Genomic DNA, 9849 nt, shown 5'->3' on the forward strand with positions numbered 1-9849 from the left:
AAAATAATTTCTTGATAATTAATCACAGGACAAAGATCATAATAGGCATGCTAACTGAGGGAATTTATTCAAAATATTTGTTTAAAAACCTAAACAGTTTGACTGTTTTATAGGCTTTTATCCCTCAAACCCTTTTTTTTTTCTCTTCAGTGTGTTTTCCTTTGCAGCTACTACCCAAGCCACGACCACGCCGACATCACGTGCTGATCATGAGCTGCGAGGCGATCATCGGCCCGACAGCCCGTGAGGATTGCACATTTAGACATTACGATATGGAGGATTCTGACGTGCCTGCCAGCTCATTGTCTCAAAAAGGCAACATTTAGGTTGCACGGAAATCTTCTCCAAGTTGTATAACGCTCAACCTGTGCTTATGAAATGGAGTTTGAGAGGCCTCGGGTAGACGTGGCAAAGCCCTCAGAGTAATGAGGGATCCCGCAGGGATTGCAGCACCAGCCCCACGTAGAGGTAAACACAAGATTGGGGAATTCATAAAGATCACCTGTCTGTCAAAGTGCATCATTCCCTTAGCAGCAAACACATAACCTCAAAACAAAATCTTGTCATTCAGTCTATCATCCATACAAACATAAAAGGGCATAATTAGCAGAAATTCTGCACTCTGAGCAAGTCTGAACACACACACACACACACACACACACACACACACACAGTGATTTTGATCTAAAAGCCCAGAAGTAAGTAAAGCAGGATCTCACAAGGAGGCCTTGGCCAGCAGCGAGGCCTGCAGGCAAGCCAGACGACCGTCATACGAAAAAAAAGGGAATTGTGAGGAAAACCTGATTTTTTCTTTTTCTTCAAACTAAAGGAGAAAAGTCAAAGTTCTCCTCCCACCGACCCAGACAAAATGATAAAACAACCCCTGTCACATTCTCATGGCAGTTGTCTACATTTTAATGCAGCTTTCTTTAAATGACAAATCAAAATACTTTTTCATCCCTCCAAATTTAAAAAAAAAAAAAAAAAACCTGTATGCACACTAAAAGATAAGAAATGATCCTTCAGTACTGTGGGGAAACCTACAGGTGTTTATCAGTCAGTCAACAGGACAGAAAAAAAAAGTCTATGAAACATTGGATAAACATTCAGCAAGTGTTGAATCACAATTTCTGATGAATGTAACAAGAAGAAAAGGTACAGCTTTGATCCAAAGACTTTTGCTTTCCACAAATGATGCACTTATTTTCTCAGTCGGATGATCTAGTTAACTGTGACAGTGGCAGCTAATCCAGTGAAGAGTTACACCGATTAAAGATGAGACTTCTGGCTCTTGGCAGTGAAAAGCAGAAAAGTACCCAGACTTATACTATATTTATCTGAAGAAATTCTTTTTAAGGTCACTTTGATATTTTAATGTGGATATGGAAAATGGATTAAAAAAAAATACAAGCTAGCAAGCAGTGCAGTCAAAAAAAAAATTAATGGCCATTGAAATAAAAAGTAGGAGACAAGTGCAAAAAAAAAAAGAGAGAGAGAAAATCCACAAAAAGGGCAAAAAACGTTCATTCGTGTAATCAATAACAGAGCAGTGTGGTGAGTTCAAAGAAGGTCCGGAGCACTCACAGCACACAAAGTATATTTAAAAAAAAAAAAAAAAAAAAAAACATTTATACTCTGGGGTGTGAGTGTGACTGGCTGTTTGCTTTTGACAAATTAGAGTCTTTATTTACCCTAACAAGCGGGTTGTTGGAATGTGGGAGGGAGCCAAAGTAGCTGGTGCAAAGCCACATAAACAAGTGGAGAACATAGGCCGCAGACGACATTCCCGTCCAGAACCAGGATCGAGGAAACTAACCATGCGGGGAATACCGAGCGGTCGTCATTTCATCGTAAATGTTTTCTTTTTTTCCAAAACACAATGATTGCCGGAAATCTATCCACCATGAAGCTGAACTATGATATAAAGCATAGATGTCAAACTCAAGGCCCGAGGGCCAGATACGGCCCGCCACGACTTTATGTGTCACTACTAAAACTACAAATTGTCTTCACCTTTTAAAAAAATTGCTCAGAATTATTAGTACCATTCATCTTTTTAAAATATTTGAAGTTTTTACTTGTCTCTGGTTTCAAAACTAGTTCCTCATCAGTAGCCTGTACTGTGTATAATATTGACAGCCATAATGGCCCTCCGAAGGAAACGATGATGTGGCCCGTGACAAAAATGAGTTTGACACCCATGAAAGAAGCGATAAGAAAATGGCGCGTCCTTGCAGGTATGAAACAGAAAGCCTGCGTGCGACGGCTCCGTCTACCTGCAGGCGAGGTAGACAAAAAAAAAAAAAAACAGAAGGCCGGTCTGTGTGGTATATTTGCCTGTTTTGGGACATGTGCAAGCATGTTTGAAGGAGGAGGGGGAGCACAACGTGAAGTCCAAATCTGGCTGAGCCACGTCAAAACATTCATCCGGTGTACCTCCGACAACAGAGCTACGACTAAGCCCTGCAATATTTCCTCTGATATTCAGTCTCGCTTTCTTCCAGACTCACCTGAATAACAAGCAAAGACTTTCCTCTCTATCAACCTGCGCCCTCGTGCCCTCCATTTTTCCAGCCCGCCACGAGGCTCACAAGAGTCAATATTTGAGGATCTGTTGCAGCTCGCCAACACTTCAAAGATTCGGCCTGTGAAGCCAGCCTTTAATAACGCCAGTCGGGAAAAGAAGCAGAGAGGCTCCAGAAAGTAGGACACAAGAGCTTCTTGTTGAAGAGCATGTGTGAGCGTTTGCGTACGTGCCTGCTGCGTGCAGGTCAAACGTCCTCAACGTGTAGAAACACAGGTTTGTTTTGCAAGTGCTCCCAGTTTGGAATTGGAAAACAACTACCGTATTTTCCGGACTATAAAGCGCACCGGACTATAAGGCGCACCATTAATGCATCATGTCAGATTTTTAATCCAAATCAAATCATTTTTATTTCAACTTCAGACGCAACAAATTACTTTACAATCACAAAATAATGCTCCATAGTCTTTTTGATTCATGATTCATAGTCTTCAGCGGGCCACTTGTGATTGATTTCATGACACAACGCTTCGGGCCAGTTTCAATTTAGGAATTTGGTCCATATATAAGACGCACCGGACTATAAGGCGCACTGTCGGCTTTTGAGAAGATTTTAGGTTTTTAGGTGCGCCTTATAGTCCGGAAAATACGGACCTCCATTTGCTCAAGGAACAACAAAGCAGTCTCTGAATAAATGTTTAAACCCCCTTAACACCTGCACCCCTTTTACGGAAGCATATTTGCATAATCCTACTAAAGAGAAGGAACAAGGTGACGACTAAAAATGTCAACATTAATCCAGTGAGCTAATGAAAAAGTGTGTGGGGGGGGGGGGTGACAGTGGTTATTTCGAGCTCCACAAGATTGACAAACTTGTCATGCTATGATGCTGAAGATAAGCAGGACAATTATGCCACTAAATGTGCCATGTCAGCAGACAGGATGAGGGGGAAGAGGGGATCAGGCTTGGTTCGGTGCCGTCTAATCCCTGGAGACTCCTTCCTTATGCAGGAAATACTTCAAGTGAGTTCGCAATCACAATTGGAAACGGTCTGGAGAGAGGGGAAACATTCCGAAAGCTTCTCCTTAGTACCTGGAATGAAGTTTTTTTTTTTATATGTGTGATGTAGGAGACGCACTTGTTTTAAGAAAGTAAATTTGTGATGGACTTTTCGAGCCGAAATCACCAGCTGGAGTAGCTCAATCATTGCTGCCCACTGCAAGCTAACCATTTTTAGGAATTCCATCTACTCCAGTGCACAAACACGACACTGAAAAATGATTCTGCACTACTCCACATAAGTGTAAATCTCGAAAAAGGGCATAAAACATGTCATGGAAAAAAATCCAGTGATGCTTTAGGAGCAAGCTGCATCATCTCATTTGGAACATGGCCCAGAGACAAACACCGGCAGCTATAAATCTCCATTTCAAACGCACCCGTGGGGGACAAACTATGTAAAATGCTGACAAGTATTTTTAGGTCTCGTCACCGAGTTTAAAGTGGAGTTGCTGAATGTGTGACACTCTGGTCGTCCGCAGCGACAACAAAAAATGTGTTGTCTGTTTTCCAGTCCATTTGAATATATTCTAGTTGGATTTGGAATGAAATGTTCTCTTGTTTATTCCTTTCTCGTGAGTCATTTTGTATTGTTGAACTCATCCTACTACTTATTGGTTTTTGGTGGCCTACTCTAAAAATGTCCTTTTTGTTTCACTTGGCTTCATTAGTCTTTGGGTTTTCCCCCTTTCACTGCCCATTTGCTTTTTGTTATTCACGTTTTGCTCTTTTGAATTGAACAGTTTGTTACTTCAGTATTTGTAAACAACAATTGAATTTTTCTTTCTCTTGCTGCTTTAGGTCAAATCGGACAACTTAAATAGATTTGGCTAAATGTTGCGTACAAAATATAAAAAGAAGTCACCTGAACAAAAACTCAAAACACAGTTTTTTTTTTTTTTTATGGCACCAAATGATTGTTGGCATTCCGCGTTATTCACGGCAAAACAATATAGCGCCCCAATTTGCATGCTTTGGATTTCTGTGGTCATGCAAAGTGAAAAAAAAAAAAGACCTGCATGACAAGCACTTGCACACAAGCAAATAAAAACACGACCACACGTCATTAAAAAAGTGCTGAAAGACGGAAGCGAAGCAGAGTAGTGCTTACTCCTTCTCGCTTGTTTTTCTGAAGCACCCCAAATGGCCGGATTGTTGAAGCCTATTGACTCTGACTAATCCCGTTTCCCCACTAAATCCTCATCCTCTGACTTCAAACACTGTGCAAAGACTTTCAATAGGATCTGGCATCCTCCCAAACCTTCTCCCCATCGCCCGTTCATTCTTCTTCTACTCTCTGTCCTCCCCTTGGATCCACTGTCCGCAAAGTAGAGCCCAAATTCATGTGGGAATCTTGAGGAGGCCCCCGCTTTGGACTGGGCGCACACACACACACACACACACACACGGCTCGCAAGTAGTGACAACAAAAGGGTCGGCCAATTGAAAGGTCCCGCACAAAAGAGCCGAGGGCAGCTGTGAGAGTCCAACCTGGGTTTCAAACTAATCCACCTGCTGCTCAACATACTCCAAATACTCCATTGTTCATCTTCTATTCAAGAGAAGTTTCTATGTGCCACTCATAAAAGTGATTGTTTGTCTTTGGACTATTTATAAAAGGTAGATAATCATCAAAATTGGGTCCAAGATAAGTTTGGGAAAAAAAAACAGCCTGGAACTGGATTCATTTGATAAAATACACGTTGCCAATTGATGTTTCAAAACTTTTGACAAACAGGCATTCACAATGGAATCCAGAACCAATCGACAAAAGTGCCAAACAATTACGCAACATGTCCCAAACTAGTTATGAGAGTGATTCTTCTTCTCCAGTACGTCAAGAACTAAATTAAAAGTTGTGAGCAATCCTGGTTTTCTTAAAAGTCAATTTCATTCTCAGCACAAAAGATCCTTTGAAGGACGGCTATAAAAAAAAAAAAAAAAAAAAAAAAGACAGGCTATTTCCCATTCTCAAGCAAAGAGCCAATTTGTGCCCGAATTAGACCTTTTACTGGAAAGGAAACTATTCTTCTACAGTATACAGTCGCCAGTGATGTAGGCTGACTCAGGCTGACTGGTCAGAGCACAATATCATGGAAAATAAATTACACTACTGAAATAAGACACGGTTTAAGATGATTCGTCGTATTTCAAACGGTTTGCTTGCTTTCCTTAAAGAAGGTGCTAATCAGATAGTCATATTGTAATTCAAAAAGTTCTAAGAAATCGTCAATTGCAATTAAAAGTACTGAGTCGCCTCGCTGTTGACGACCAAGAATGAAAAATAAAAAAATCCAAAGAAATGATTTCCAACTAAAATAGTAACATTTTGTATTGATAACACCGCAATGGATAAAAATAATTCCGTTACAGAAGCAAACTGTGAAAACTTTCTGCTCAAGGTCAGTTTAGTACACAACAATCTTGTTTGGGTTGTGAAGGTGAAGATGTTATTTTGTAGCCGCGCACTGGTAAATCACTCCAGACATTCTTTGGGAAAGTAAAATATGGCAATACTTTCATAGTTGTCATTGTTTTGAAGCATAAGCTATTGTCTTTAGGTGGTCAACTTTCTTATCTGTATGGTTTTAAAATACATGCTTTGGGGCCACTCTAAAAATAAAAAGGCAGAAAGTGGCGACACAAAACCAAACACTGGATGAAGACATTCCTCGTCCTTGGTCTGCGTTTCCATTCACTGAGCCACCTCCCACCAAACTTTTTACACCCAAAAGTCAAAAGCAGTTATTTACAAAAATTCTATTAGCAGTTCTGGTGTTTGATTTGTGAAACAGCTTAATCTTCTCAAGTGAAAGCTTTTTTTTGTTGAGACAACCAACTGTAGTCTTCCTTTGTGGGGTCACAAGTTTGTTTTCTATTGAAAAGCTGTGAAAGCAGCAGGGCCCTTTCAGCCTCAGTAGGCAAACACACATTTATGATTAGCATTGTAATTGAGAGACACCGTGAAAAGTTCACATCAAGGATCCTTTGTGAAAGGAATATCTTTTTGACAGTCTCCACAAAACCGCAAAATGTACAGTGCTTTTATTGGACTATCGAGTCATGAAACAATATAACATGCACTGTTTTTTTATACATATTATTTTCATTTTATTATTATTATTAAATTCTGATGTGCTAGAGAAAAAAAATGGCAGATTTTTGATCTAAAATTGTGTACTTGCAACTCTGATTCAAAAAACTATTGTTGACTAGTGTTATTAGTTTCAAGGCAAGAATTTTCTGTTTCTCTTCCTGTAAGACCTCACAAAGGATGCAAAAAGGTTCAATGGCGAACTTTATAAGAACATTCCTTCGAAGCAGCGCTCTTCGGGAAGATCTCAAAGAGCACAGTGGTTTATGTCTGCAAGTTTTATTTGCCCCCTGCCTGGCATGGAGCTGAGATGGAAACACTTTGGTTGTCATGGGTAGAAGACAAAACTGCAGCGGATGAAGAAAAAGGGCTTTCTTGAAGCCAGGCTCAGCAGGCTGTGTATGTGTGTGTGTGTGCATTTGTGTGTGCCGAAACCTCAAAAGCAGCATATGAAAACATTCCATCCGGGGAGACTTTGAGACAGAAGACGAGAGGAGATAAAGTAATACGCCCGGCTGGGAAGAAGCTCAAAGGCCGTCCGCTACTTGCTCTTCTCATTTTTACCCTCCAAGTTGCGCCGAGAAATGTTTTGCCCTGCGAGATGACTTGAAAGGCAGCGTCCGAGCTGCTTTCAAGCGCACTGAAGAAATGAGAAAAATCCAACGCCGCTTTGAAGCTACGCTTGTAATTAGCAGCTCATGTGCTTACTGTTACGCTTTATTTTTAACACATTGAGCAAAGAGATGCCCTCAAAGCTTTTGCGCTATTAGAGACAAATGGAGAGTCCCGTCCTAGAAAAATAGGTTTTAAATTGTGTGTTGTTGTTTTTTAAGATCCATTTGAACTCATCACAGTTGTCTATGTATGGATGGACCACCAAAACCTTTCAGAAAAATGGACTGCTAAATCTACACTGAGCTCACATCATGTCAAAATCAATCAGTCAAGCATTTGTCAAGAAAATATGTTGTTTTAACACTTAGAATGTTGTAGCCGCTGAAGGCTAGTTGTCAAATTTGATGATTGCATTTGTTTCCAGAAACAAGCCATTAAAAAAGAATAATCCATCCCGACAGGGAAGAACTGTTAGCAGCTAGTCAAGTGCTCTAAGGTTGAACTTCAAGGCTTCCTGGGAGTTGTGGAAGGAGGACAGATGCTCTTGTTTGCTTTGAAATGGGGCCTCACTGCTCACACATGGACTTTTTTCAAAGCACCCGCATCAACTCCATTTAACACCTTGCGGCGGTCCGACCAGCTTACCTTGAAAAGCAGCCAAGTTGCGCGAGATGAGGAATTTGAGGCTGGAGCTGGAGGTCTGAAGGAGGTTCTCGATGTCCCGCCGCGCCGCTATCTGGTAGCGTTCCTCCATCTTTTTGGTGCAGCAGGTTTGGCTTTTAGACCTGCACACTTGAAGATCTGAGCCTGAAACATGTGAATGTAAAAGTTTAGAGAAAGTCGAATTAAGTTCACCACAAAAGATGATGGTTCATCTTAAAATTTCATTTTTTTTTTCTTAAAATTGTACAAAGAAAAGTCCAATGTATATTTAGAAATAAAATTGAACAACAATGGCGCCATGTTGTTGTTTTTTTTGCAATACACAACTTGACTGGAGCATGAAAACCCAAACATGCCGATTTTGTGATTAAATGTGACATGATCACATCTCAACTGGGAGATGTCAGATTTTCCACCCCAATCAAATGCGGACGATAAGCACCCATGCAGGACAAGTGGAACATCTTGCAAGCGACCAAAGATCTTCCAAGGGTCCTCGGGCGTGTTGAGACAGGATGTCGAGAGCCGTGGCCAAAGGCACCACCAACTAACTCCATGTGTGTGATGTGATGGCACACGTGGAGGAATGTCAAGTCATTCCACAACATCTTGCTTGTGATTTCATCCAAATCTACACAGACATGTCCTCACTTTGAATTAACAAGCACAAGGTTATTTTGGACCATGCATGGGGGGGAAAAGAACTTCTTACTGCTGACCTTTTGAAATCTGCCGGGAAACCTTGGACATGGATTCTTGGAATTTAGGGCAATTATTTTTCACAATCTCACACTAACATAGATAAGCCATCCGCATAAGCAATGTCCCAGAAGTTACTAAATGTATGATGCATGTAAAGTTTTTTTTTTAGGCTGCAATTTTACAAATTCAACAGCTTTGTTTTAAATTAAGATTTGAGGTTCTCTCTGATATTTGAATGTGCTACCACAACATGGCAAAAGGGCAAATGTGGTGAAGGAGCAAGTTGTTCGTCAAGAGTGTCAACTTTTAGAATTTGATCATAAACTACACGGTGCGTTTTTATTCCTTTAACAAAGTTGCAACATTGTAAGGCATATTCATATAGAAAAATCTATGCATGATTACCTGACAATATATACATTTTGTGACAGTGATGTAGGGTTCTGCACCGCGAAAGCTCACACATACCTGGCCTGGGACTCAAAGGCAGCATCTGGGTCGGCCCGATTTGTCTAAGCTGAAAAACTTTACGCACTTCGTCGCATTTGTGCGGGTTTCCAAAGCAAACGGCGCAAAAACACGCCAGCACAAAAGCGCACCTGGTCCACATCGTTGAGTCCTTGGCCAGTCGAGTTTATATCCAATCCAAAAAGGTGTCGCGTTTTGCCCAGGTGTGCTCCGACTACATGGCGACAACCGATGGAAGCGGGCTTACGTCCAGTCCGATACGAAGTTGGAGCAATATGAGTGGAGTCTCTCCAAAAAGCATGCAGAGTTGGCAGAGGCGGCTCCTGTTATCTGGTCCTAATAGAGTAGCGGTGAACAGCTCGATGTCGCCACCTACTGGATGACAGGTGCAAACACATTTTGCGTGGCTTTTTTTTTTTGGTTCCTTTTATAAAATAGCAATTGAAATAAACAAGCGTTATTTTAGATAGCCATTGTATTCCTTTGTTCAGACAAGGGTTGTGGAGGTAAGACCACAACCCTTGTCTGAACAAAGGAATACAATGGCTACCGTAAATGAAGACATAAGGAACACAATTCATCTGTTATTTTAGATGTTTAGGTGTTCTGCATAATGCAATGCACATTTTAATCCAAGCTCACTAGGAAGTTATGCAACAAAACTTTTTAAGAGCTACGCACAAATATGATTAGCAAACAATATACTGACTTCTGACAACGATG

The 9849-nt window shown here is 40.9% G+C and overlaps 1 protein-coding gene across 1 annotated transcript in view; it reads right to left on the reverse strand.

Moving 5' to 3' along the window:
* gpc5a (glypican 5a) overlaps positions 1–9426 on the reverse strand; it is a 48426-nt gene extending 39000 nt beyond the window's left edge. Inside the window, exons 1-2 of the mRNA XM_037247494.1 lie at positions 9127–9426; positions 7939–8100 (exon numbers count right to left, since the gene is read on the reverse strand). Coding sequence (XP_037103389.1) covers positions 7939–8100; positions 9127–9268 — 304 coding nt within the window. The 5' untranslated portion in view covers positions 9269–9426. The remainder of the gene's footprint in view (positions 1–7938; positions 8101–9126) is intronic.
* Positions 9427–9849: the final 423 nt, after the last annotated feature.

Source organism: Syngnathus acus, chromosome 3, assembly GCF_901709675.1.
Source record: "Syngnathus acus chromosome 3, fSynAcu1.2, whole genome shotgun sequence".
NCBI classification, from domain to species: domain Eukaryota; kingdom Metazoa; phylum Chordata; class Actinopteri; order Syngnathiformes; family Syngnathidae; genus Syngnathus; species Syngnathus acus.